Source organism: Hypomesus transpacificus, chromosome 19 (assembly GCF_021917145.1).
Source record: "Hypomesus transpacificus isolate Combined female chromosome 19, fHypTra1, whole genome shotgun sequence".
Taxonomy (NCBI): Eukaryota; Metazoa; Chordata; class Actinopteri; order Osmeriformes; family Osmeridae; genus Hypomesus; species Hypomesus transpacificus.
This window is the reverse complement of record NC_061078.1, coordinates 9,223,817-9,251,533: the sequence shown is the minus strand read 5'-3', so window position 1 is coordinate 9,251,533 and position 27,717 is coordinate 9,223,817. Positions and strand designations below refer to the sequence as shown.

Here is a 27,717-nt window from a genome sequence, read left to right as displayed (position 1 = left end):
CCGCTTCACAAGGCATATCAGTATTATTATTTTGGCAAATGAAAAAACTCACAATGTCTCTCTAACATTTCCAGCCTCACGACAATACCTGACTAATTTCACATGAAACTCATGAAGCTACATCATTGCCTTATTTGGTGTTGGGTGACAAGCTGTGGGAGCAGAGAGCAGAAACAGACTAGCATCGCAGGAAGAACTGTATGTTCTAAGTAAGAAATAAACTGAGCGATGGAGAGTCAGTCTGGATATTGTATCTAATTTTATTTAATAGTTAATATTTACCAATCCTAGCTAAAATACCAATTAGTGCATGATGTAAAATGCTCAGCCTATCCTTTCAACTAAAATCACAGATACAATGAATACAATGAAGGTTCAGTTAAAGTTTCTGCCTGGCCATAACAAGACAAGAACAGAGCACCTCTTTCTCCACCAAGCTCTGAAAGGATTCCCCACAATGCAACCTGTTATTATGTGCCAGTATAAACAGTCCCTTAATACAACTCCATACTAGGTCAAGTCCAGAGGCTCGTAATTACTGATGACTTCCATGGAAATAATGTTCCCATTTAAGGTAAATTAGAATCAATATGAACCAAAAGACAGTCTTGATTTGAGAAATATTATAAGAGAGTTACATAAGCTGTAATTCTTTCAAAGTTATATACAAGGAAAACGTAATTTTATGTGCATTTCAAAATGATGTGAAAACAAGAATTTGGGATTAGGAACAGAAAGTGTTAGCTAATTTCATGTTTCTGTTATCTGCTGCTTCTGTTCCTATAAACTGGACACATCATAGATTTTTTTCATCTGGTATGTTGGCCACCAACCTTGTCAGCCAACACATAAAAAATCTATTTATGAAAGTACTACAAATTCTATGAGATTTGGCAAAAAAATGGCTCCTTTTTTAACATACTAAAATCCAGATTATCCTAACTAGTCTTTATTTGACTTTACCAGACTCTTATTATGCTAGTGCATGCTAGTCCATATTAGTGCATATGTCATCAACTGCTCTGACAGAGACTGCAAGCTGTTCGAAGAGCAAGTTTGTTTCTTCAAGAGACAGTGTATGGGCCAGTGTTAGCACTCCAGAAGGAAGTGGAGAAACAGATCATCTTGTATGCCACATTCCTCCAGCCTGCCCAGGACGCTGTATCTCTTGTGCTGTCGCGCAATATAAACCATCTCTAAACCTGCTGGGAATGATTTGTGGCTGGAGTTCACAAGATCAGTGCGGATTTCAAGCTCATGGGCTTTGGTAAGGCAATAGTCCCCTTTCATGTTTAGCCTCATATGCTAACGTCTGTTTTGTAAATCTGGGATAGAGGAGGGAAACACGGGGAAGCCCGGATGAAAACAGACTGCTCTGTACCACCGTCCTTGTCTTTCCATCTCTACACTCCTCCTTTTTCTCCTCCTCTTCCTACTCCTCCTTATCTTCCTCCTCCTACTCTACGAGCGGCCTGGTGTACCGCCTGTCTCTTGTTTGGATAAGTTAGTGCTGAGACGTCAACTCTTGGGCTGATGTATACCACCTGCCTTAGCCTCCGTCTGACCTCGTCCTCTAACTCCCACTGCAGAGACATTCCAGGGCCTTTCTCGGCCAGTGTTTACACTGCAACAGATTACCCAGCTCTCCTCTCACTCTCTCCCTCTGTCTTGCCCTCTATGCAATGGACAGCATTGGGCCTCTCTCTCTGCCTCCCACCTCCCTCTGTCTCTCCTCTCTCTATATATATATATATATATACCTCTTGCTCTCTTTGCTTCATCACAGTGAACAGCAAAATGGCCTCCTTTTCTCTCTTGGTTCAGGACTGGGGGCCAAGGGGGTTACTCCACAGCATCAGCTGCCAAGATCCTCTCTATAATAATCGGGCTTGGACCATAGGTCAACACAATGAAAGCTTGCACATGACCTCATCGCTTTTGCCCCATCTGAAAGATAATAAATGTTGATTTACACATTGTGTCCATTGAATTTTAAAGCAATAGACAACCGATAGTTTAAACACTTTATCATGGTGCTAGTGGGAATTGAATATGGTGGTCCTTCACCAAAACAAGAACTGATCAATGTTACCTTTACTGAGTTTTATCTCCATAATTATAATGTTTAGTTCTGGCATTTTAGTTCAGATACTCCAACAGACTGTTCAAACCCTATAACATAAGCTATGTGTGCTAAAGATATGAATTATGTGTAAATTATGTAATTGCCCCATTACACTCAACCACAGTTTTCACCAAATGTGGTAAAAGGATTACAGAAAAACCTAAAAGATTGGAACAATCTCAATACTTATTAATTATATCAAGAATAAAATAAAAGTTTCAATATATCTTTAACATCTCATAACATTATTATATCATTGATGTTATTCTAGGATTGTTGAAGAACCTCCATTTGCAATTTAAAATTTGCATCTGTTCGAACTAAAACATGTGTCTCTTCATTTCTGGTATGGCAACAGCTGGTATCAATGGAGACAACAGGCTTAACCGATGGACTGTAATTGAGTCATTAATACTGACCACACACTGCTAAAACTCATGTTGCTTACTATCTAAAAGGCACCACTTGTTTCAATATTCTATCAATTTAACTTGGTCAGACAAAAAATCATACCGAATGTCAAAGAAATAACTTCTAAACATTCTTGATGAATTAGGGATACACGGGGTAAAACTCTTTAATCTTTCACTAAGAGAAAAACAATTAAAAAAATGAATCATTATAGATAGACAACATGGTGGTACAACAAACCACTGACGGATAGGATAATATAATGTATAAAGAGCAAAAATTTAAAGAATTTAAAGAATTACATCAAGCATTTGTTAAAAAGCAGATACAATACCACAATACCATAGGATGGACACAAAAGTCCACAGTCCTTTAAGTGATCAGAGTTGCTGCACAGCACCATCAAGTGGCAAAACATACAAAACTCTAAAACCATAATGTTTGTTGATTGTTTTGCTGAAAAACGTTTAAAAATCACCACCAAAACAATTCCATAAAGTAGTGAATAATTAGTAGAACGCTTTATGATTGACAAACTTTAGTCCATGTTCACCATCTGACTGGCAATAGTTACCTATCTGTTGTATTCTGTTGTATTCTTTTCTTGACTCCTTTTCTATGACACATTAATGTGGTAACTTCTCCCCTCCCTCGCCATTTCCGTCTTATATGCACCATCTGAAGCTCCCACCAATGCTCAGACATTCCACTTGAGGTGATAAGATGTAAAGGTGGGCTGTCAGATCACTTAGTAAGTCATTATTTAAATTCTGACTGTCCACTCAACATCCCTCCATAAAGATTAACCCTTTCTTGCCGGTGTTCTGGACAATTCAGTTCCCCTCTTCTCCCTTTCTTGCGCATGCGGGAAATCATGACGTTTTCTCTTGCTGCTTGGTTAAGTTTTAATGTGATTTATATAATCTACCTACTTTCCTTGAGCTTTAGGTACATTTATTGATGTTGGTTAGTTAATTTGCACACAAATACAGTAGTAGTAAGTTGTATTGCAATCAATCGTTCGTCAGTCCCTGTTTTCAGGGTCTGTAACAGCTAGTGCTAATCCATCTAGTGACCCTAGACACACACTAGTAATGTAGTGTGTACCACCAGCATCACTGTTTTGCGTACAAAATCATCAGGCTGTAATATACAGGGGGGGACCCCTTTCCTCAGGCCTCCAGGGAAATGTTCCCCCTGTGTTCTCAGAGTAAAAAACTGATGTATAGATTAAACTTGGCCAACAATATTGGGAGCGACATACATTTTGTGTTTGCAAAGCTTGCTGGGCCTTGGCATAAAATGACTGCTAACATAATTTCAGTCAGTCATATCAATCAGCACAGGGGAAAGTGTAAAGTAGTTCTAGCCAGGTGAAATATCATTCTTTCATTAGGGTTCCTCCGGTGGGAGGGAACCATTTGTATTTGTTAGTTTTATTATTATTATTATTATTGATCTTCTTCTACTTGCGCCACAATAACTCAACATATTATTGGTAACACATTTTCTAATTTGGCACATTGATACTACATCCAAGTGGGTACCCCCACACCAAATATGGGACAACTTTGACTGTAGGGGCGCCACAGGCCACGCCCTAAAGTCCGATGTTCAAAGTGATAGCATTTCCACCCCATTGCTCCAATTTTTCTGAAACTTGGTGTACACGCCTGATTTCTCATGGGGAACGAAAAAGTCTGAGGACCCATAAGGTCTGCCATGATGTATTTTCCTATACAGTGAAAACTTGGGGAAATCTTTAAAATGCCTTGACTATTAAACCAAAGATCCAAATGATTAGAAACGTACACATGTATATAATTGATGTCTTTATATAGGGTGACATGGAATAATAAATGCAATTCAAAATGGCTGAAAAGGGTGTATTTATGTAAATTTACATTTACATGTATTCATTTAGCAGACGCTTTTATCCAAAGCGACTTCCAAGAGAGAGCTTCACAAACTGCATAGGTCACTGATAATAACAACAAGATAGCCCCACAGCATTGCGGGTAGTGAAAAACAAGAAGTACATATTGTGAACAACCAAAAAATAGTGCTAAAGGGAAGAAACCATAAGAGCATGTAGTTAAACAAGTTAAAAATTACACAACATTAATCTCTAAGTGCAGGTGTACCTGTAGGAAAGCAATAAAAATAGGATTAACTAAAAAAGAATACAACAGTTTAAATCAGCTACCACTAACCAACAAGAGCAACAGTCTAAGCAAGAGTCATTGTGAACCTTGAGGAAACTAGCGTTGGGTTCAGCAAACCATTCCTAAGTACCATTGTACTCCCGGAACAAGTGTGTCTTGAGCCTTCTCTTGAAGGTGGAGAGACAGTCCGTGTCTCTGATGGAGGTGGGGAGTTGATTCCACCACTGGGGTGCCAGGCAGGAGAAGAGCTTGTGCTGGGACCGGGCGGTCTTGAGAGGTGGGACCACCAGGCGGTTGTCTGAAGAAGACCGTAGGTGGCGGGTGGGGGTGTAAGGCTGCAGGAGAGACTTGATGTAGTCGGGCGCAGTCCCGTTCACTGCTCGGAAGGTCAGAACCAGGGTCTTGAATCTGATGCGGGCCGTTATGGGTAGCCAGTGGAGGGAGATGAGGAGCGGGGTAACGTGGGAGCGTCTGGGTAGATTGTAGACCAGACGGGCCGCTGCGTTCTGAATCCTCTGAAGAGGGCGGGTTGCGCATGATGGGAGACCGGCGAGCAGCGAGTTGCAGTAGTCCAACTTGGAGAGGACAAGTGCTTGGACAAGCAGCTGGGTGGAGTGCTCAGACAGGTATCTCCTGATCTTCCGGATGTTGTAGAGGGTGAATCTACACGACCGGGAGACCGCAGCAATGTGGGCCGTGAGGGAGAGCTCGTCATCCATGGTAACCCCAAGGTTCCTGGCAGAGGATGAGGGGGTCACCGTCGCAGATCCCAGGGTGATTGAGAAGTCATGGGAGATGGAGGGTTTGGCCGGGATGATGAGAAGTTCCGTTTTGGCAAGGTTCAGCTGGAGGTGGTGCTCAGTCATCCAGGCGGAGATGTCTGCGAGGCAGGCCTCAATCCTAGCTGAGATCCCCGGATCGGTCGGAGGGAATGACAGGTACAGCTGCGTGTCGTCAGCGTAGCAGTGGCAATGTAAATATCTACATTGCCAAAATATCTTTGTATCAATAAATTAAATTACTTTTTTACTGATGGTTTTTCAAACCTAATAGGGTTCAAGTGCTTCCCAAGTGCTTCCCAGGTGCTTCCCAGGTGCTTCCCAGCCTAGGTGCTTCCCGGGGGCTTAATAGCCCATGTGCTTCCCAGGTGCTTCCCAGGTGCTTCCCAGGTGCTTCCCAGGTGCTTCCCAGGTGCTTCCCAGGTGGCTAACAGCTTATGTGCTTCCCAGGTGCTTCCCAGGTGCTTCCCAGGTGCTTCGCAGGGGCTTCCCAGGGGCTTCCCAGGGGCTTCCCAGGGGCTTCCCAGGTGCTTCCCAGGTGCTTAACAGCTTAGGTGCTTCCCATGTGCTTCCCATGTGCTTCCCATGTGCTTCCCAGGTGCTTAACAGCCTAGGTGCTTCCCAGGTGTTTCCCAGGTGCTTCAAAGGAGCTTAACAATCTAGGTGCTTACCATGTGCTTCCCAGGGGCTTCCCAGGGGCTTCCCAGGTGCTTCCCAGGTGCTTCCCAGGTGCTTAACAGCTTAGGTGCTTCCCATGTGCTTCCCATGTGCTTCCCAGGTGCTTAACAGCCTAGATGCTTCCCAGGTGTTTCCCAGGTGCTTCAAAGGAGCTTAACAATCTAGGTGCTTACCATGTGCTTCCCAGGTGCTTCCCAGGTGCTTCACGGGTGCTTCCCAGGTGCTTAACAGCCTAGGTGCTTCCCAGGTGCTTCCCAGCTGCTTCCCAGCCTAAGTGCTTCCCAGGTGCTTCCCAGGGGCTTAACAGCCTAGGTGATCCCAGGTGCTTCCCATGAGCTTCCCAGGTGCTTCCCAGGTGCTTAACAGCCTAGGTGCCTCCCAGGTGCTTCCCAGGTGCTTAACAGCCTAGGTGCCTCCCAGGTGCTTCCCAGGTGCTTAACAGCCTAGGTGCCTCCCAGGTGCTTCCTAGGTGCTTAACAGCCTAGGTGCTTCCCAGGTGCTTAACAGCCTAGGTGCTTCCCAGGTGCTTAACAGCCTAGGTGCCTCCCAGGTGCTTCCTAGGTGCTTAACAGCCTAGGTGCTTCCCAGGTGCTTCCCAGGTGCTTAAAAGCCTATGTGCTTCCCACGTGCTTCCGAGCCTAGGTGCTTCCCAGGTGCTTCCCAGGTGTTTAAGAGCCTAGGTACTTCCAAGCTGCTTCCCAGCTGCTTCCCAGCTGCTTCCCAGGTGCTTCCCAGGCCCTTAACAGCTAAGGTGCTTCCCAGGTGCTTCCCAGGAGCTTAACAGCCAAGGTGCTGCCCATATGCTTCCCAGGTGCTTCCCAGGTGCTTCCCATGTGTTTCTCAGATGCTTCCCAGGAGCTTAACAGGGGCTTAACAGCCTAGGTGATCCCAGGTGCTTCCCAGGGGCTTAACAGCCTAGGTGCTTCAAAGGTGCTTCCAAGGTACTTAACAGCCTAGGTGCTTCCCAGGTGCTTCCCAGGTGCTTCTTAGGTGCTTAACAGCCTAGATGCTTCCAGGCTGCTTCCCAGGTGCTTCCCAGGTGCTTCCCAGGTGCTTCCTAGGTGCTTCCCAGGTGCTTAACAGCCTAGGTGCTTCCCAGGTTAATCAATAATCGTCTTTATCACCAAACCAAAGCTTGGACAACCTGGTCAGCTAGTAGTAGAATAATATGAAACAGGTCTGAAGGTTCAATGATCATTTTTGACAAAGATATTGATGAAACACTGAAATATTGGGGTTTTTATTGACTTATAGGCTATGGGTTAATCAATAATCAACTTCTTCAACAAACAAATGGTTGGACAACTTGGTCAACTAGGAGTAGAAGAATGTGAAACAAGTCTGAAGTTCTTATGTTCATGTTTGACAAAGATATTGATGAAATACTGGAAAATGTGTCTTTTTATTGATTTATTGGCTATGGGTTAATCAATAATCATCTTAATCACAAACCAAAGCCCGGACAAATTGGTCAGCTGGTAGTAGACGAATGGGAAACAGGTCTGAAGGTTATATGTTCATTTTTGACATAGATATTGACGAAATACTGAAATATTGGTGTTTTTATTGACTTGTTGGCTATGGATTAATCAATGATCAACTTTATCACCAAACCAAAGTTTGGACAACTTGGTCAGATAGTAATAGAAGAATGTGAAACAAGTTTGTGGTTTCTGTGGTCATTTTTGACAATGATACAGATTAAATACCGGAAAATGTATGTTTTTATTGATGTATTGGCTATGGGTTAATCAATATTCAACATTATCGCAAAACCAAAGGTCGGACAAATTGGTCAGTCAGTAGTAGAAGAATTTGCAAGAAGTTTGAAGTTTGTATGGTCGATTTTGACAAAGATATTGAACAAACATTCGGACTGTCAACACTGTTCTATTATTTTCCCCCGGTCCCTAAATAAGACGCGGAACCTGAACGGAGATACGAATATGAATGTCTGTTGAACCTCGAATATGAAACTGATTTCCCCTCCGTTCCACACCGGTGAGGTCTCCGCAGTTAAAATCTGTGCTACACACAGTAGGTAAAGTGGTAAAAATGCTGTAATGCTAATTATAGATTTTAGGGGACATTTGTTAGGCTACTGTATAATTTGGTGATCGGAAAAACAACGTCCAGCGATAATGACGTGTTAGCGCATGCGCCTGAAAGTAAGCATGAACGATTTAAATAGACCAGGCACATACTCTGTTGTGGCTGTAGGTTATGTTCTGGATTTAACGCTGTCTATCCTCTCTTCATAGCCTTTCTCCTCTCCTCCACTTGTCTGAAAGATAAGTCATTGTGTGCACATCGTGTGCACCTCACGGATGGTGAATTTGTCTGTCGAACTTTTGCTATTAGTTAGGCTATTGTTTCGGTTGTAGGGACATTGCTGTTCATTTTTTGAAAATAATGCTGGCTACTGAGGAAAGGTAAGACTTTGCATACCACAAATGGATGTCTTAGACGTGTTGAACAGGTATCACCAAAACTTCCTATTGATAGTAGAATTCACCATTAATGCCACCAGAACTGTTTGATTTGCAAAAGTTCATATTGTCAACACCATTTTAAAACGATTAATTGGTTGGCCTAATGGACGTTGAGGTATGCTAATGTAATATCGGCCTAGCTTATATGATATATTATAGCTAGCTATTACAGCTAGCATAGGCTATATTATCTATAATAGCTCCAATAAGGCTCCAAAAAGTGCCAGACAAGGATAGCCTATTTGTTACATATGTTCAACACATGGTTGATGTTATGTTGTTTATTATAGGCTACATTATGTTGTAAGACACATAGAAATTGAATATAAAATGGAATATGAAAAACAAATTGGTCTTATTTTAAAAGCCTTGTCGAATGCATTGAACTTGAACTTAGCTAATCAATTTCTTGCATTTGAATGGCTTCACATTTGCAAACATAGTAGGCCTAGAAGAGATAGGGCGGAAGGAAGTTATACAATAATAAAAGAACATAAACACACCTCTCAGACTCAATGTCAATAAAGACATATGTATGCGATTTTTAAGAAAAACCAACCACTTTATTCATTCAAACTCACTCTGTCCAAAATATGACGTTTCTCAAGAAAATCTACCCTACATAATTATAAGACTATAGTCTTGCGCAGAGAAAGGTCATAGGAGAACTAATGTCTCAGCACAATCTCTGCCACCCGATCTCGCTCTGTTACACAACCGCTGCTCTATGCGAATGCTCCCAAGAGGACGTTATATAAGACACTTCAAAACCGCTCTTGTTCAACAGTGGAAAAATCCCCTACTCACTCTGCACGATGTAAATTATGAATTTTTTTTAGAACTAATTAAAGTATTTGGGTCTACTCCGTTCCTTGGAAGTTTTGTATAATCTTAGGATGCATGTTTCCCAACCATTGCTACAGTGTGTGGGTGAAAGTTGCTGACATTCTGCTGCACAGACATTCCTAATAATGAATCTACTCCTGAATGCATAATTACCAACTATACCTATGTTGTTGCATTGGGTGTTGGTATAATGCATTTTTAGCCTATGGTAAGTCTAAATGAATACATGAAAGTCCTAATTCCTGACTCAAATCCACTTGTCTGTTAAAGCTTTAAAATGACCAAGATGTTTCTGATTGAAGAGAATTTAGACCATGAAAAGAAACATCAAGCTTTTTTTTATATTTACATATTTCATAAACAAATCGTCCTAAGTCAAAATCAGTTAAAAGGATAAATCAAACAATGACTGGACCTCTTACCAGTAAAATGTTAACAGATGAAAAGCAGGGAACACTTATTGTTGCCATTTACAATCTATGATCAGAGACCAAATCTATTCTAGGCCTGATGTCTACTCTTTATTGTCATTCCAGCCCTGTGGCGTTGTTGCTTAAGGCCAACATTTGCTTCCCCAAAGAAGAGGCCCCGGGGCCTCTGTGGTGCTCCTGATGTCCCTCACCCACAGCTGAAGATCCCGGGTGGGCGAGGGACTGGAAGGGATCCCCCTCTCCAAAAGCTCCTCCACAATGTACATTTCTTTACATGTGTCTTTTTTATAGCTTGGTGTAACATTTTATAAAAAAATGTAGTCAAGCAAACCCATAGGTTGGGTAAATGTTAAAAACTTAAAATACAATTCCATTACAAATGAATGCTTATAAGAATTGGAAGTCCTTGTGTCCATCAATGAAAATTGAGTCAAATAGTGTTTTGCATGTGTATTGGGGAATATGGGTCACTATATCTGGCATTCAAGATAATCTGGCCTAGAAAGAAACTAAACCACATTATATAAATCCAAGGTTTAGCATTCCATTACTTGATTGGCACCCTCAGACAGCTTTGAAGCACGGGAATTGTAATGTAAAACATGGGTGACTGCGTAAGAGAAGAGTAACTAAATAAGAGACCTCAAGTAGGATAATTGGTTCAGAATAATTGATTCATGTGATTTGTCTCTGAAGTGGAACATTGATCAAATGATCATCATCAATCATCATTGTTTTGAAAAGATTAAGCATATTGGCAATCCCAATCACGTGCCTAGTTGAATACAAAGAATACAAAACATAATAAAAAGGATGTTACCAATAATGAATAATATTTGTGGGTAATAAATTGTGACTTTCTTCAGGATGGTAGGTTGACGGTGACTCAGGTGACTTCTGTGCATGGAGTCTTTCCCATCCTATACTTTAACTACTGGCTGAGCGAGCGCCATAGTGCATGCTGGAAGACGGTGGTGACTGCAGATAACCTCTTCCTGGAAATCCCAGAGGGCACTCTCCCAGAGGGTAGTAAAGAAGGGTAAGGACTTGACATGCAAATGATTTTTATAGTCAGAATGTAATTATGATCCTCTTTAAGACTTAGTGTAAAAGGGCATCTCTCAATTTAAATAACTTTAAACTGTATAATGATTTAGGTATCAGTTCTGTTGAAGAAGGAAATACAGCATTATAAGTAGATTGGAATGAAAATGAAGATTAGTCTAAGATTCACTCATCCCTTCCTATTCTCTCTATTCAGTCTAACCAGTCTTCTCGAGTTTGCAGAGGAGGAGTTGGGTGTCAGCCACGTGTTTCTTTGGTTCTCCAAAAGCAGGGAGGATCGATGTGAGTGCATTTTTATCAACATTTAGTGCAGTAAACAGGCTCTAGTAATAATGGTTTACTGAACACTTTTACCCATGCTACAAAATAATGACATACATAATCAAATGTAGTGGAAACTGCAGTGACACTCCATTTTGTCTGCGTTCCAGCCGTTCTTACCAGAACTTTCCACTACATGGGCTTTGAAGTTGTGAAGCCAGGCCACCCTCTGTTGCCCGTAAGGGCAGACCTTCTGTTCCTAGTCTATTCCATCGCACCGGCTTGCTCTGATGAAGACTGAACTGAACACATGGATGGATACAGTGGATTGTTATTATTTATTGTTGACAGATATGACAATGACTCAAACTGGAGCAATATTTGATTCCAGGTTAACTCTATTCAGAATTATTTAGTGCCTTGTCCCTACAGTCTTACATAGCTTCTTTCATTACCTTAGGTCTGATCTGTAACTGGGATAGAAAGGATGGAAGTGATGGAAGCTAGTTAAGCCTACTGGGACTGGCTGTATCACCTTTTTGTCTGTTGTCTTGTTTCATAGTAGCCTACATGTCACTTCAACTGGAAGAAAGCCCTAAATGCTGTAGCTCAAATGCAGACTGGTGGATGTTTTTGGTTAGTCAGTCTTCAATAATATGACTAAATGTAAATAATAGAAAAACTGAAGATTATCCATTTGGTTGTTTGTATTTTTTCGACTATGTTGCTTGTGTCACAGTTTCAACTGTAAGTGGGTCACTTGGTGCTAAAAATACTACTTTTTCCTTCGACCTTATGTAGTTGCAATACAAGTCTAAAAGAGTAGACAGTCAAATAATTTGACAGTTTATAAAGGAAAGTATAGCACAAGCTAGCAAGTTGTTGGATTTTTGATATCCAAAATGTCAAATTCTAATCCTTATGTTTGCTCAGATGTATTCAATAATTTAAACCAGTTCACTTAGTTATATTACTGTGCTGCCATTACCTGAATCTATATTCCTGTAGTGAGTGAATGATTTGATAGCTTTTCAAGACACAAATGCAAAGATTGGCTTGTGCAGTTTGTGTTTTAGAAAGCAATCCCATTGCTCAGCAGGACCTGCAGTAGGGTAGGAAAGTCAAGTTAATGCTTGCAAAGCATTTTTCCATGGTTGTGCATTGAATTGAGAGAACTATTTGGTATTTGCGTGAGAATGTATTAGCCACCTCCTGCAAATTTGTAGTTGCACATATTTATACTTAACCAAGTGCACATTATTTAGCTAGATATCCAAAATGTAACATTCCATACCCATGCAATGGTAATCACAGGGTAGTGTAAATTGTCAAATAAACATTTTATTTTGTCTCTGACTCTAGTCTTTGTTCTTTTTACGAGTAAGCTGTTGCATTGTTAATACATTTGAACATTAGGTGTTGGTTGGTGGCAAAAGTAGCTTAGAGATAATCATGTAAGGCAGGGATACCATTTACCAAGAAAATTCTCTTTGACAACCACAATTCTTAATATTTTACTAAATTAGTAAAATATTCCCAGAACAGATTTCACTAACAGGATTCCCCAACTCACCCACCACACTTTGACAATTGACTTGCAAATAAGCTACCTCGGGTCGGTTACATCAAGGGCTTGAATGGCAAATTATAGAAGAGAAAAAAAAAGAGAAAAACCACCATCCTTAAGAGAACAATAGCTCCAAACATAAATAGAAATAATGTTGGGTAGTCAATGGTGACAAACATAAGACGCCCTCCCGGAATGAAACAGAGTGTTTTACATATTTTATTAAAGAAAAGACAAACGTTAAACATGTTAGAGGTGGATGAATCTATTTTTCAATTTACTATCACTTGTGCAATTGACGAGTGCTTATTTGTCTTTCTCCTTCTGCTCTTTCTCCTTCTTGTCCTTCTCTGCCTTTGCTTCCTCTGCCTCATGACGTTTGATGAGCTCCTCAACTTCTTTCAGTTTCAGCACCTTGATCTTGGTCTTGCCTTCCTCACGGGTCAGTGTGGCTATTTCCACTGTAGAAGCCAGAACATCCATGAGTCACAGATAATCCCATTGACTATTTCTAGCTGTTGTTCAGGATTTGCACGTTGCACTGTGTAACCAAATTAAATTTAAATGGTGTTTCCAGATGGTGTTGACTAATTGTATTCCTATGGATGGGGTTTTATTTGTATATATGGAACACACATGTATTAACCACCATTCCAAACTTAGATCTAAACATTGGAAGCCCTGGACTATGTATATTGTTCTTGGTCAAAATCTTGGTATGGACTAGCACACCATAGTGGTGGTAAAGGGCATCACCACGTATTTACATGAGATCTGGTTACAAAAACATAAACAGTCGTGCTCTGAATGCAAAAATAGCATCCCTCAACAGCCATGTAGCGCATGCTAGTCGAGGCATTCGACACGGCTTAGGAAATGTCAACCTCACCTTTCTCTGCTGAGAGCTTGCTGACGTCCATGGTCTTGTTCAGCACTTTAACGGCCAATGCCAGGGCAGAAGACAGGGTCATCTCACCCTCTTTAAAATCCTGCTTGAGCATGGACACTGCAGCCTGAAACAACAGCAGACAACATTTGAATCTCAAAATAATAGATACATAGGGTCACACTTTTATTGGATAGTTTTTACTAATATTCACAACTTAAATTGTCCACACTACCATACAACATTATCTTACCAAAATGTTTTTGTTCGCAATTTCCAAAATGCCAGTAATATTTCAAAAATAAATCTAGTGTAATGGCGCCATCTACTGCTGTGCCATCTCAGACACTTGCTTTTGTGCTTTTGTTTTTTTTGCATATATCCACCTAGTTAAATGCCTTCAAACACTTTTTGTTCTTTACGGGCACTGGAGAACACCAACTACTTCTTTTTACCGCACATTAGGCCTACATTTCAGCCTTGTTCATTGAGACCGTTTCTCTACAATACCGTTTTATAGAGCACATGCAGGTTTGAAGAAAGATTTGCAAAGATCCCTTTGCAAATGTACCACACCTGCCAGTAAAATGCGAAGGTAACCATGCAATATTGCTGAAGGTTTGGACAGACTCACAGCGCTGTTATTGCCGATGCAAGTGGCCTTCCAACCCCCATAGTTCCCACTAGGGTCGCTCTGATACAGCTGGAAGCCATAGTGTTTGTCCCAGCCCATGTACAGCAGTGACACTCCAAACGGCCTCTTGCCTGGAAAACAAATTATACATTTTAAAGACACAGATCTGCTGTTTAATTTACCGTCATGCCTTATGTCTATTGTGTATCAATTGCTATTTATATACATCCTACATATTCTACAGGGTGCTACCTATCCTATCCATTAATTCATCTTTAGATGGATTACCTCCAAACTGTGTGTAGGCTTGCTTGATGTCACACAGGGCCGTCACCAATTGCTCACAGGGAATTGGCTCCTGGTATTGCAGTAGATATCTGATCAAAATAATTTACAGACATTATAAATCATCCAGAAAAGAGTACATTTATTTCCGGTAATACTGGAACTCATGTAAAGAAAGGGAAGAATGGACATCCATAGTAGATGGTTAATCAAACTACACCACCACACTTACCTCTGTGCAATTAGTCTCAGCTCATTGGTTAAAACATTGGCATCTGAGGTTATACCAGCTACACTGCAAGCCATGTCTCTGAAAAACAAAATGCAGATTACATACTTTTGACATTTTTGCAATCGGCAACACTGCTCATCTAAGAAACAGTTACCTATAATTCATATACATTTGATTTGTATAGCCCTTTCTACAAGCAATGTCAAAGAGGGCTTCACAAATTTAATTTAAATGTAAGCTTTTTATACCAACAAAATAGCAAGTGTCGTCACAAGACAGGCTACATCAGATGAATAAATTTCTTTCGGTCACATGACAAGAGGTGACCCACTTCCAATGAACGTCACAACTCCACTTACTCATTGAGCTTGTAGATTTTCTCTGAAAAGAAAACTTCATCGAGCAGCTTGTGGATGTTACGCCTCTCTGCTGCCAACAGCACGCCATCATTGGCTAGAATCCCCAGACATGTCCCAGCATGACCAATGGCTTCCATGGCATACTCCACCTGATAGAGGCGACCTGTAAAATGTACATTTTGTTTATGTATATTTTGTCATTGTGTCTGTAATGCAGCTGTATCGATTTCTCCCCAGGGCTCAATAAAGCAACACTATCAAGGTCTTGGCTTAGTTATGGTGCAAGCTACTGCTCAGTTACGAATATTCGAAAGAATAGACAACTGTCACAACATTTTACCCAAGACATAGTAGTTATCTTGTCAATTTCTATATTTCTGTTATTGATTATGGTGCAAGAACAGTTTCAAACAATAGGTTAAGAGTAAGGTTTAGATAAAGACTGAAGCACACACCTTCAGGTGAGAAAATTGTCGTCCGGGAATCATATCTGCGGGACTGGGAAGAGAGAGAGCATTGTTAAGGATGGCATATGCACTGCATTTTTCTTCCAAGATTTCATTGGATACTACTGGCAGAAAAAAAACCCAGCCATGGAATCCACCCTTGCCTTAGCAATACACTGCATACTAAATACCATGAGCAGGTTAAAAGTCAGTATATATTTAAACTTTTGGGGAGACAAGTGATCGTCTCTGTTTTCATATCTGGGCCTGACGACTATTTTAGAGGATCATAACAGTGTTAGGGCAAAATAGAGAATTGCAACTCTTACCATTCTGCAAGCTTTAAGGCAAATTACACCTGTAAAAAAATATATAATTTAACCACCAAGTGTATCACGGTACTGAGCACATACAACAACTTGGAGTCAATCATCAAATGTTGTGCTACTTAAACGCTACATGAAGCACTGAACTAACGCTAATACACTTTACACTTGGCAACTTTTTGAAGCTAAAACTAAGCTAGTCAGTCTAGCTGACTGGCTGTGACTAGGTTAGCAATTTTAGCCTTAGCTTTCAAATCTCTAGCAACCGAGAGCAAAAACTAAAATGTTACCAGCAAACTTGTAAGGTGTACATATATGTACGAAGTCTGCAAAAAAATATATAAAAAAATGGATTGACTGAAGATTGCAATCTAATATCTAGCTTTATAGTTCTGTTAGCTAGCATAGCTCTATTAGCTAGCATGATAACAAAATCATCATGGACGATAACGTCGTTCGCATAAGGTAAGGAAACAGAAAGTAAATTCAGCTAGCAGCTACTAGTAGCATGCTTACTGTAACAATGCTACTAGCTAGCTATATAGCTACCGGTAACAAACCTAACATTTCACATACTACAACTTATTGGTTGGATAACTAATTCTTGCTACAATCAAACTGCACAAGGCATTTCAATAAAAGTTATCAATAAAATAACAAAAACTTACAACGATTTCCTTATACTGATGTCTGCTTTGCTAGCGGTTTGTTGCTGACACACTGTGGGCGTAGAGAAAGCAAGATAGAAAAGAAGCAGATTTGTTTGTCGAATTTCTCAGTACCGCCATCTGTCGTCGGCTCTGCCTCTGAGTCTGAATTGAAGGGAAGAATTTGTGGATACGTAATGTTCAATGCTTTCAAGAATAAGAATACAATTATTATAACCTTTATTCAACCAGAAAGTCCTCTCTGAGATTTTAAATCCGAGTGTCTTGGCCAAGACATTTTTTGAAATTAAAAAATGTTGATGTCTTCCTGTGGGAATTCACCCTTTTCCCTTCCACAATATGGTTATTCCCTTCTTTTTTAAATATTTAAATGCCTCAACATCTTAATGGACTCTTCTGTAGGCTAATGTATGTCCCTTCTCATTTAATTAGGCACTGACCTGTCTTATCCTTTTGTTCTTTCTTTTTGAAGTTGCATTGTCTAACTACTAGTCTTTGCAGCATGTAGCTTGTCTGTTCCAAAATAAGATCTTACTAATATAAGAAACGACATATATTATAAATCGCTAATAGTTACATTAGTCAGAATACATTGACATCCGGACCATACAGTCTATGATCCGGACACGTACCTTATGATAACCTTCCACCCGCAGTTATGTCGGTATTACTGTTGGCAATTGGTTGATCAGCAGCATGACATTTGATGGGAGAACAGGAACACTACTAGCTAGCAGCAATCAAACAAGCTAGGCTAACTAGACGTCTTACGGTCATAACATTTAGCTACATCTGTGGGGAATCTCTTCAAATTAGTTGTTGTTTTATCACGCGGTAATAGCTATGACATATTAATCTTGATGATGACCTTACCATTTTTGTAAACACCTGTCCAACAAGGTAAGTTTTGCTTGGGTGACCATTGGCTAACATTAGCCATTTAGCTAGCTAGCTCGGCGAACAAGCCCGTGCTAGGCCATTACATCTGCAAAGCTAATGTTTAGCTTTAATATCAAAATAAATAGCTTGCCAGCTACACAGCATCGAACACCCGATTACATTCTGCTTGTCGGTTTTTTTAGGTCAAAAAGTAACTTCCAATATGCATTGTTCCTTATATGATTGGTACTGTGTGTCAGCTTTCAGAACATTTTGTCCTGTGTGACCTGGGCTAGCTAGGTTAGCTAGTTAGCGAATGAAAGTATCACGTAAACCAGGTTGCTGGAAGCGTTACATAACAGTCACTGATCACTGACAGACTTACGTTGTGAATAGTGTCTCAAAACCATAAACTGGCCTAGGTACAGTGTAACGTAATAGCGGGCCAACTGTGGTCATATTAATAGTTCTCGTTCAGCAGTTCATGACAATTCTCTTTGATTCAACAGCTGTCCAGCATAACAACAAACCAATGGTCACAGGTCTGTCTGTAGTCACTGCAGAAGCTTGCATAGTAAATGGCTGCTGACCATTTTTCTTATTCTCATCAGAGTGCTGCTAGTCTGATGAAGGGGCATCTCTGGGAGGCAGGATGCAACAGAAGAGGAACATACAGATCATCGAATGGGAGGACCTTGACAAGAGGAAGTTCTACTCTTTTGGGGTGTTCATGACCATGTCCATAAGGGCCACGGTATACCCCGCCACCCTAATACGCACCCGGCTACAAGTGCAAAAGGGCAAGTCACTTTACAATGGGACCTTTGATGCCTTTTTTAAGATCTTGCGCTCGGAGGGAGTGCGGGGCCTCTACCGAGGATTCATGGTCAATACCTTCACGCTAATATCAGGCCAGGCATACATCACAACCTATGAGTTGGTCAGGAAGTATGTTTCCAACTATTCTAATGACAATACCATAAAGTCACTGGTGGCTGGCGGCTCAGCTTCCCTGGTCGCCCAGAGCATCACTGTCCCAATTGATGTGGTTTCTCAGCAGCTTATGATGCAGGGACAAGGTGAGCACCTGACTCGCTTCCGGATCAAGCCCAGAGTGGAAGGTGGAAAGGCCAAAATTACGTTTGGCCAAACCAGGGACATAATTGCGCAGATTTTTGCTGCCGATGGCTTTCGCGGTTTTTACAGGGGATATGTGGCCTCTCTGCTGACTTACATCCCTAATAGTGCCGTCTGGTGGCCTTTTTATCACTTGTATGCAGGTAAAACGAGCTGGTGTACTGTCTTTTTATTGTTGCAGTATAATCCATTTCTAGATACATATATTTATGAACATTATTTTTAAAGCATTTTACCCCAAATTCATCATACTGAGTTTTTCAATGACTTTCAGAACAGCTTTCCAAAATGGCACCCAGTGACTGCCCTCATCTGATTCTGCAAGCCATGGCTGGACCACTTGCTGCTGCAACTGCATCAACTGTCACCAACCCTATGGATGTGGTTAGAGCTAGAGTACAGGTAGAATTAAGTATTTTAAGAAAAGGCAGATTGGTCAAGTCCAGGGGGTGTCACTGTCACCTGACACTTTCACCAAAAGAGCAAATGTTGGTTGTCAACTTCTAGTCTGTCTCAGTGTTTGCTCCACGTCCTGTAGCAAGATGGATAACAGCCTTAATTCAGGCGTGATTCATTTATCCAATTGCCATCACACTGGCATATTGGAAAAAACTATTGAACAATTTCCATATATTTCAAAGTTTTCTTTCTGTAAAACTACTTGCATTTAAAGCCTTTAACAGACATTGAACACAAATATCTTAAACAAATGTTGCTTAATTGGCTGGTAATTTTGTGACTACAGTCTTTGTGTGTTTGACAGGTTGAAGGCAGGACCTCCGTCATTGAGACGCTGAAGCAGCTGATAGTTGAGGAGGGATTCTGGGGGATGACCAAAGGCCTGTCGGCTCGCATCATATCCTCCACTCCCACAGCAATCGTCATGGTGGTCGGATATGAGACCCTAAAGAAACTGAGTTTGCGACCAGAACTGGTGGACTCTAGACACTGGTAGAAGGCACTTTGTTGATGTCAGCACAGTTCCATTTTGGCCCCAGGGGTTTGCATCCAGAGGTGGTCTCACATACATAAAAGGATTGGACGGGAGAAACTAAAATAGCTGCAGATTGAAGGTTTAGGGGCCAAAATGGAAATGAGCCAGAATCTCCCTGCTCTGTTCCTTCATTATGGCTTCCTTGTCTTTTAATTAAGTAAATTAATTTTTGCCTTTTTTGAATGGTTGCCTTTTTAGTAAATTGTGGAGAGTTGTATTACTGTGGGGTAATAACTCTGCCATTTTGGATTATAATCTGTATGTGACTCCATAGTGGCTCATCTACTTTAAGGATACCCCAAATGTGAAACAGAATCTCGTACATTTAACATTTGTATGCAACTATAGGGTATCTACGTAAACTTGTAGCTGCCCAATGTAACCATTTATCTCCCGACACATCCCTGGTGGTAGAATTAGTGAAGTGTTGTGCCTGAGGAGTCTCAAAGATACCAGATCAATATAGTTCACTTTGCACCAAACCTTTTTACTGTGGAAGAGAAGTCACCAGTCTTGAAAAATTCGTTTTTACAATTTGGTTATTTGTTTACCAGGGATGAGACACATGCAAAAAATGGTGGTATAGTATCATGCCTGCCTGAATAATTGCAGTATTTTAGAATTAAGAATGAATACACACTTAAGGAAGCAGGGAAATTAATAGGTTTCCACTTCGAAACTCAAATTCTATACGTAACTTAATACTTACCATTGCTGCATTGATAACAAAAACATTGGTAAAGTAAAAATGTTATGGATCACCAGCAAACTACTCTGTAAAGGAAACCATGTCAAATGGAGTGTTAGGTGTAAGAAATTACAAGTTGTGATTTTGTGTATTGTACCAGTAAATCACTGGAGTGCAATCAGTGTGAATTAAGTCTGATTATTTGGGCTTCAAATGCAGTTGTAGTTTTTTTAGCAACCACAAAAATATAGTATTTTACATAAATCCCTTTCAAGTAGTTTCTGTAATATTGATATAGATCAAATGACAATTGAGGCCATAATAATATTTTGTGATGATTTTTAGACAGACTTTGTAAATAAATTGAATTTGAGTGACCATTTAAAAGGGACAGAGCACCCATTGGATATCTCTATCACGCCAGTGTTCATCTCTAATGCTTTTCCACAAACACACTTTCCATGCATTCATAGTTTAAGCTTATGGTTGGATCTACACAACCACATGGAACTGATCCGTTTGCTTTTCTCTGGGCATTAGCAAAGCTGATGCTGTAGTAGATATTGTGGATACTGTGGTAAGTTAATATCATGACCAATCCTCAAATATATATTTCCAACACGTTTCTCTTTTTCTCACACCATTTTCAGTGGGAAAAAATGACCCTGGGTCATTTTCACTCGTAATGGATCATTTTCTCCTCTGAAAACTTGCTCTGTGAAATACTTAACCAAGAGAGCAAGGGAGTAATTTGACTTGAATGAGGACTACTTCTTGGAATGTGTTTTTTTATCCAACTAAAAGACGTTCGAGAGCGCCCTTAGAACGTTCTTAAGACGCTCTTAGCGTTAAGAGCTTCTTAACGAATCTGGGAAACCCGGTCAATATCAATGGTTGATGTTATGATAAATAGAGGTCATACATGTATAACTAAATGTCTCAATTAGCTAGTCAATAGGTAAGAAAGATTGTCTACTTTAGAACTTAGTCAACTTAGTTATAATCCAATCTAAATGGTTTCCTCCAATATCACTCCACTTTCAACTATTTCTGAAAATGAAATGACAAAGGCATACTTATTTTAGGAAGAAAAACACCCCAGACTCTACACAGAATCAATTGCCCAATGAAACCCACATGCACTGTTTGAGTTGGCATGCTCCAAAGATGTCCTTTAAATGTGCTACTGTGGCATTTACAGTAATCCATGAGTTGTCTTTCACAAGCAATATAAAAAAGTGTTTTGAAAAAAATATGCACCTGGGACAGTTCATCCGAGACATGTCAAACATTGTTTATTAGCACGGTGGGTCAGATGATGTTTTTCACTCTGCCTCGTGCAGTTTTTCTTATTTTTGGGGGGCTTAAAAAAAAAAAGAGAATGCAAATTAGCAAGCCAGGCTGAAAACAATTAGATGTTTAATGAGACAAATTGAGGCAAACATTGGGAACTAGATGGAGCCCTTAAAAAAAAAGAGACTTCCTGAGTCTCATCAACCACTGTCTGAAAGGCACTCGGTCAAAGTGACTGATGAAGAGGCATGGAGACAGAGAACAAGTCAGACTTTGGGTAGTGGTGGTGGGGGAAATGTGTGGGTGCTTGGGTGGGCCACTTATTCTCAAGAGCTGCAGTGCTTCATAGGTTTTGGGGAGTACACAGCTGAACCGACAATGGCCAGGTTTCCCAGATTCGTTAAGAAGCGCTTAACGCCAATAACTTCTTAAGAACGTTCGAAGAGCGCTATAGAACGCTCTTAAGAAGCTCTTAGCGTTAAGAGCTTTTTAACGAATCTGGGAAACCCGGCCAATGACTTTACCTTTATGGGAAATTCATAAAAAGCCTGGTAAGCTTGGTTTTCAGCCCTGCCTTATCTGAACAAAGCAGAAAAATCTGCAAGAAAGGGGAAATGTTTACTTTACATTCCATCATTAGGGGGGAATAAAGGGGAATTCACTGCCACAATGGCTCATTCAAATATGTTTCATGAAATATAATTTTCCCATTAACATTCTACAGCAATAATGCCATATTGTATGCAATGTGGCATTATTGATGTGGTGACATCATACATCAATGATCATGGCCTCATCATTCGGCTTTACTCGGTCCACTTGAATATGCTATGGCTCCATTTATATTACAGCCTGAAAATTAGCCCATCTAAACCTCTTTGCATGTCATTTGAAATAGTCATTAGAACAAGGGTATTTAACTCACTCAGTTCTGACCATTGAGAGATATAAATGAACAGGGAAAAATGAAGAAAACCAGGGACTGAATGAAGGAAAAAAGGAGGGAGAAATAGAGAGCCATAAAGAGAGGAAGAGGGAAAGAGAGGGAGTCGGAGACAGAGAAAATGTGTGTGTGTGTGAGAAGAGTGGGGGGGGGGGTGATAAAGCGAGGGAGAGGCACACTGTGAAGGATCATTACACAAGGAGAGAGAGAGGAAGAGACTGCGAGGAGGCAGAAAGAGAGCATTCAGACTACATCAAGAGGAGAAGAGACACAGGCAGGTACATCTTCAGCCACCCCAAGAAAATGCCCAATTTCGCCGGCACTTGGAAAATGAAGAGCAGTGAACATTTTGATGATCTGCTGAAAGCCCTTGGTAAGCCTAAATACTTTCAATTACTGTGCATTTTAAGGTGAGATCAAATTAAATCTTTACCACAATGTCTAGGGCTCATTGGTTGACTGTGTTTTTGATACCTTAATGTGTCTGCTCAACACAGTAGTTATAGATGTTTTCAATACGCTATGTTTTGTCAATTTGATTTGAGTATATTTAAACTGTTTTCCCTTTCTCTTTTTTAACTCCTATTTCTGTCTCTGGTTCTCAGTCGTTCTCTGTTTCTGTCGCTCAATGGTCAGAACTAAGAGTAACTTAAGTTCCCTTATTATAATCACTATTTCAAATGGCAGATGCATAGCATTCCTATGGGCTTGATTCCATGCAGGGACAAACTCAAAAGTATGCCCTGTGTACAATATGGGCATAAAATATCCTACATGGGTTTTTTGCTGGTGATGCAAATCATTTGGAATTATCAATTTTCTCCTTTACTGCCTTCAAATAATTCCAGCACCATTTCAGTTGAAATGGATGCTGAATGGGTGAGACAATTCACTGTGTTTGTTTTCTCCAATTTGTCTCTTGTGACTCAAAATTAGATCTCTCTCCCTGAGCCCAAGGTCTAGCCTACTTATTGGCTCAGACAAAACTCCCCGGCATCATCATTTGTTTTTTTCATCGTCAAACAAAGATGTGAGGGAAAGAAAATAAAATAACGGAAAGATTGAAATCCCCTCCTTGGGAAACTCAAGTACTGTACACCAGTTTTAATTGCAGTGGAAACAATAAGGCTTTAGTATTGGCCCAGCAGTACTTGAGGAATAGGAAACAAGCAGAATTTGGGAAATAAATGGGGCACAGACCGACATTTTCTCATCCAGTTGTTTGTACAGTGACTATGACAGAGGAGGTAAACACTGTATTGCTGCAATCATTTCTCAGGAGGAATATCCATCATGTTCTACAACGTTATGAAGAAGTTACTTTTATTTAAGCATTCCATTCTTCTTGTGAGGATACATTTCATGTTTAGAAGGGGAATTTAAATCTCTTTTGTTCCACTCCATGGCGCCAGAAGCAGACAAAAATGTGGTAACTGTATTCATCTCTGCATGATGAAATGAGAAGAAATAGAGGCTTATAAAATCTGGTATGAAATACCAAAATCGAACTGACAGTAGTGTTTTAATATCTTTTATGGCTTATTTTGTAGTCATCTAAATGTTTGCAAACCTAGGTAGAATGCATTGACTAATTACTTTTGAAAAGTTTTTTTTGTGAGGCTACTTCACAGTTGCCACTTTATGGACCGATGCATTTGTTTCTTTGCTTTGGGTAAGATACATAACATGCACACCTAGTATTTCCAAATGCTGCAATATAGGTCTGCTTTGTAGGGTTTGAATTACCCTTTTGATGTTGGCAATTTTTATGCTTGGCAGCTTTATTGGATAGAGACAGTTTAAGACAGACAGAAAAGGCAGGGGAGGGTAGGGGAAGACATGCAGCAAACGACCCGGGCTTGAATCAAACCCGGGCCACTGCGGTAAGGATTTAGCCCATGTAGGAGACTCTCTACCCAGTGAGACACCAGAGCGCCCTGCTCACTTCAGGTTAACAGATATTGCATTTGTGTGCACCGATTGTTCCATGGCATTAAACACTGAAATCACTGTCCACTTCTGATCCTTGATTATCTGCTGTGCTTGCTGTATGCATGATTTATTTGTTGCATTAGTAAAACATCATCAGCTAAATTAGTTAAATATAAAAATGTTGTCTGTACTTCACAGGGGTGAATGCTATGCTGAGAAAGGTGGCTGTGGCAGCGGCCTCCAAACCCCACGTTGAGATCAGGCAGACTGGCGAGCAGTTCTACATCAAGACCTCCACCACTGTGCGCACCACAGAGATTACATTTGTCATTGGCCAGGAATTTAATGAGGAAACTGTTGATGGCAGGAAGTGCAAGGTACCCACTGGGCTAGAGAAGACGGTTTGCAATTATACCAATCTAGACACTATATTTTTATGTCTGATGCAACATGACTGAATTACTGAAACTGTGCCCCTTTACACAGCTATTACCAATCAATCATATCGATATACACAGACCACATTTTCTATATTGGGTCATACTCATGCTTTGCACTTCTGCCCAGAGCCTTGCCACATGGGAGACCGAGAGCAAAATGCACTGCAGGCAAACCCTTCTGGATGGAAATGGCCCCAAGACATACTGGACCCGGGAACTGAAAGGAGACGAACTCATACTGGTAAGAAACGTCTTGGTTTTCATAGTTCTCTTTAACAAACCATATACACCGGTCTACAGAATACTGTATAAACAATTGATAATTGCACCTCTACTGCACCCAAATGAGAAACACTTGTGTAGGTTGCCTAAATTGAACAAAACCTTTTAAGGAATGTTGTAGAAAGTTTCATAGTCCAGACTGGACAGAGTTTCTACAACACCTCTGTAAAAACTCCAGTGGGACTTTCAATGAATACTTTGAGGTGTACACACCCAGGCTGATATTACACAACCATACGTTTGTTGTTTAACTATCCTCTAACAAAGAGTTGGATGTTCTTGATTCCATCAAAAACACCTCACGTTTGCCAGCACCGGCTGTGATATTACCAAGAGCCATGTGCTTTTTGTAAACATCTGGCCTGTTTTGTTTCACAGACCAAAGGGAACAGAATGACTGAGGCCAATAACTGCATCCTTCCATTTTTATGTGATGAGGACAGTCTCTTTATTGACTCCAACTAATAGTGTAAAATTGAGGGGAAAACCTCTGCAAGTAATGCTTAAAAAAATGCAGGGGCTTCACAACAAAAAATGGGCTTTGAACAACAAGAAAATACAGCATTTTCCCACCCAACATAAGGGTGTGTACTTTAGTCCATATTGGATTGATAAGTAATATGATATGGCCTTGAGGTCATGTTGGATGGAAGTCTGGTAAAAAGGGAGAGAGCAGATCAAATGCCTGTTGCTTTGTGAAGCCAAACTTTTCAAAATGTTCTTCTTGTTTCACATAATATCAAGTCGTCATCCATTTATCATTAGAAATCAAGGCAACCCTAATTCATTTGTTGTCTTTTTTTAAAGGAATTGCAACCACTGTATTTTTTTGGAGCCCTTGTGAATCATTTTAGATAATTGAGTTATAATTAACATTTGTAAACCATAACAAATTATCATTGGTAAAAAATAAATACACGACCCTTACATGAGTGAAATAATTCAGATCCTCGTGTCCTGTTGTAGCTGTCTTCACTCTTCAATAGACATGGCACAGTTAAACTTTGAACTTATGGGCTTGATTCCTAGATCAACCATTTATGAGTTATTCTATGTATGAGTGATTCCCATACAAAAAACACTGGGATCTAGAAGCAATGTGAAAATAAGTTGGAAGATAGGCTACATTTGAACTTGGTCTTCTACAATAACAGAATAACAAATATATTTTTATAGAACTTTTATGCTTTAGATTTGAAACTAAGAAAATGTCCAACGTTTCCGAAAAATGGAAGTCATAAATGACTGATGCAGGACCATACCAACAACAGTGCAAAGGGGGCGGGGGTTTCTGGCTGTCGCCCAAGTCTCCTTGCAGTAATGGGCCTCATTGATCATGTTCTGTTGGGGAAATGCCGATGGTCTCTGACGCACCGCGCCTTAATGTCTCCCTGGACGCCCCAACCGACGGCAGATGGACTCTTCTTGCCACCATTCTTCAGAGGCGAGCGATCTTTTTGTCCTCCCTCTATTCTATCCAGTGGCAGTTCTAGACACATTTTACTGGGGGGGGCCAGTGTTTAATCAGAGGGGCACAATAAAAAACGGGAACAAATTATATTTAAACATTAAATACTTTAATTTTGCTTTACATTGAAATCATGCAAACGCCTCTGGCTCAATACCTTATGTTTCTCTAACTTTTTTTATTTACTGAGCAAAAAAGACTGCAATGTCCCTTTCTCAGTTCATGATGACTACTAAAAGAAAAGTGTAAAAAAAATTGTCAGCTCAGGGGGGGCCAGGGATATTTTTACAGGGGCACTGGCCCCTGTAGGCCCTCGTGTAGAACCGCCCCTGCTTCTAACCCATGTTCTGGGATAATATTTCTGGAGCTGGTAGAAGTTCAGATGCAGTTTTGTCAGTATTCTGAAACACCCATGCATCTTGCAGGGTTGACTACCAACCCCTTGCAACACACCTCTCCAACGCTTCCCCCCCCCGCTCTTCCTCGTGCGTTCATTCATTCACAGCGACTGCACTGTTCTTTACCAACTGCCATGTGACTAACTGCGTGGTGTCCAATGGGAACAAATGTGAATGTGTAAATACTAGGTGTACAATCTCCATGTAGCATCTTAAGGCTGCACAGTCTGAAGCTTAAACAATGTTCTTAAATGGAATATGAAATTATATATCATATACTGACCATGTTCTTTCCCTCACCTCTTTTCAGACTTTTGGAGCAGATGACATTGTGTGCACACGAATTTACTTACGAGAGTAGCAGATCAGAAAGAGCTACCTGCACAGATCACCACAATAACAAAGCTTGCAAAACAGAATCATCTAATCCAACAACATTTCTCTCAAAATAGTTAACAACCTATAGATGTTTATGCAAAATAATCATTTGCGACTGACCGTAACATGTATTCTGTTATGTATTTAACGTGCTTTCAGTGATGGAAATAAAAAATAACTGTGTGCGTTGTTCATTCTCTTCTAGCTCATTTTCATTAAAAACTGTTTG

At 40.5% G+C, this 27,717-nt stretch overlaps 4 protein-coding genes across 6 annotated transcripts; 3 read left to right on the top strand and 1 right to left on the bottom strand.

Moving 5' to 3' along the window:
- The first annotated feature begins 8,258 nt into the window (after positions 1–8,258).
- oaz2a (ornithine decarboxylase antizyme 2a) lies at positions 8,259–11,945 on the top strand. The gene is given in 7 exon segments (XM_047042364.1): positions 8,259–8,518; positions 8,520–8,590; positions 10,033–10,105; positions 10,107–10,187; positions 10,794–10,966; positions 11,189–11,274; positions 11,424–11,945. Coding segments are annotated over 7 exon segments (648 nt in total). The 5' UTR covers positions 8,259–8,485; the 3' UTR covers positions 11,555–11,945.
- A 1,071-nt stretch (positions 11,946–13,016) lies between these two features.
- Positions 13,017–16,757, bottom strand: psma4 (proteasome 20S subunit alpha 4). Its single transcript, XM_047041739.1, has 9 exons — positions 16,657–16,757; positions 15,992–16,020; positions 15,672–15,714; positions 15,217–15,379; positions 14,858–14,935; positions 14,629–14,717; positions 14,341–14,471; positions 13,710–13,833; positions 13,017–13,281 (listed from the first exon to the last, which is right to left on the bottom strand). Exons 2-9 carry the CDS (start codon positions 15,992–15,994, stop codon positions 13,127–13,129), a joined length of 786 nt encoding a protein of 261 aa, XP_046897695.1. The 5' UTR covers positions 15,995–16,020; positions 16,657–16,757; the 3' UTR covers positions 13,017–13,126.
- Positions 16,758–17,302: 545 nt separating this feature from the next.
- On the top strand, positions 17,303–19,976 carry LOC124481623 (solute carrier family 25 member 44-like). The gene is made up of 4 exons (XM_047041737.1): positions 17,303–17,556; positions 18,147–18,815; positions 18,947–19,074; positions 19,436–19,976. Exons 2-4 carry the CDS (start codon positions 18,188–18,190, stop codon positions 19,625–19,627), a joined length of 948 nt encoding a protein of 315 aa, XP_046897693.1. The 5' UTR covers positions 17,303–17,556; positions 18,147–18,187; the 3' UTR covers positions 19,628–19,976.
- A 2,796-nt stretch (positions 19,977–22,772) lies between these two features.
- On the top strand, positions 22,773–27,680 carry LOC124481475 (cellular retinoic acid-binding protein 1). 3 transcript variants are annotated; one of them, XM_047041417.1, is made up of 4 exons: positions 22,773–22,963; positions 24,721–24,899; positions 25,090–25,203; positions 27,421–27,680. In XM_047041417.1, the coding sequence occupies exons 1-4, from the start codon at positions 22,894–22,896 to the stop codon at positions 27,469–27,471; spliced, it is 414 nt and encodes a 137-aa protein (XP_046897373.1). In that variant the 5' UTR covers positions 22,773–22,893; the 3' UTR covers positions 27,472–27,680. The 3 variants fall into 3 exon arrangements, with proteins under 3 accessions (XP_046897373.1, XP_046897372.1, XP_046897371.1); XM_047041416.1 differs by lacking the exon at positions 22,773–22,963 and adding an exon at positions 23,649–23,837; XM_047041415.1 differs by lacking the exon at positions 22,773–22,963 and adding an exon at positions 23,843–24,019.
- Positions 27,681–27,717: the final 37 nt, after the last annotated feature.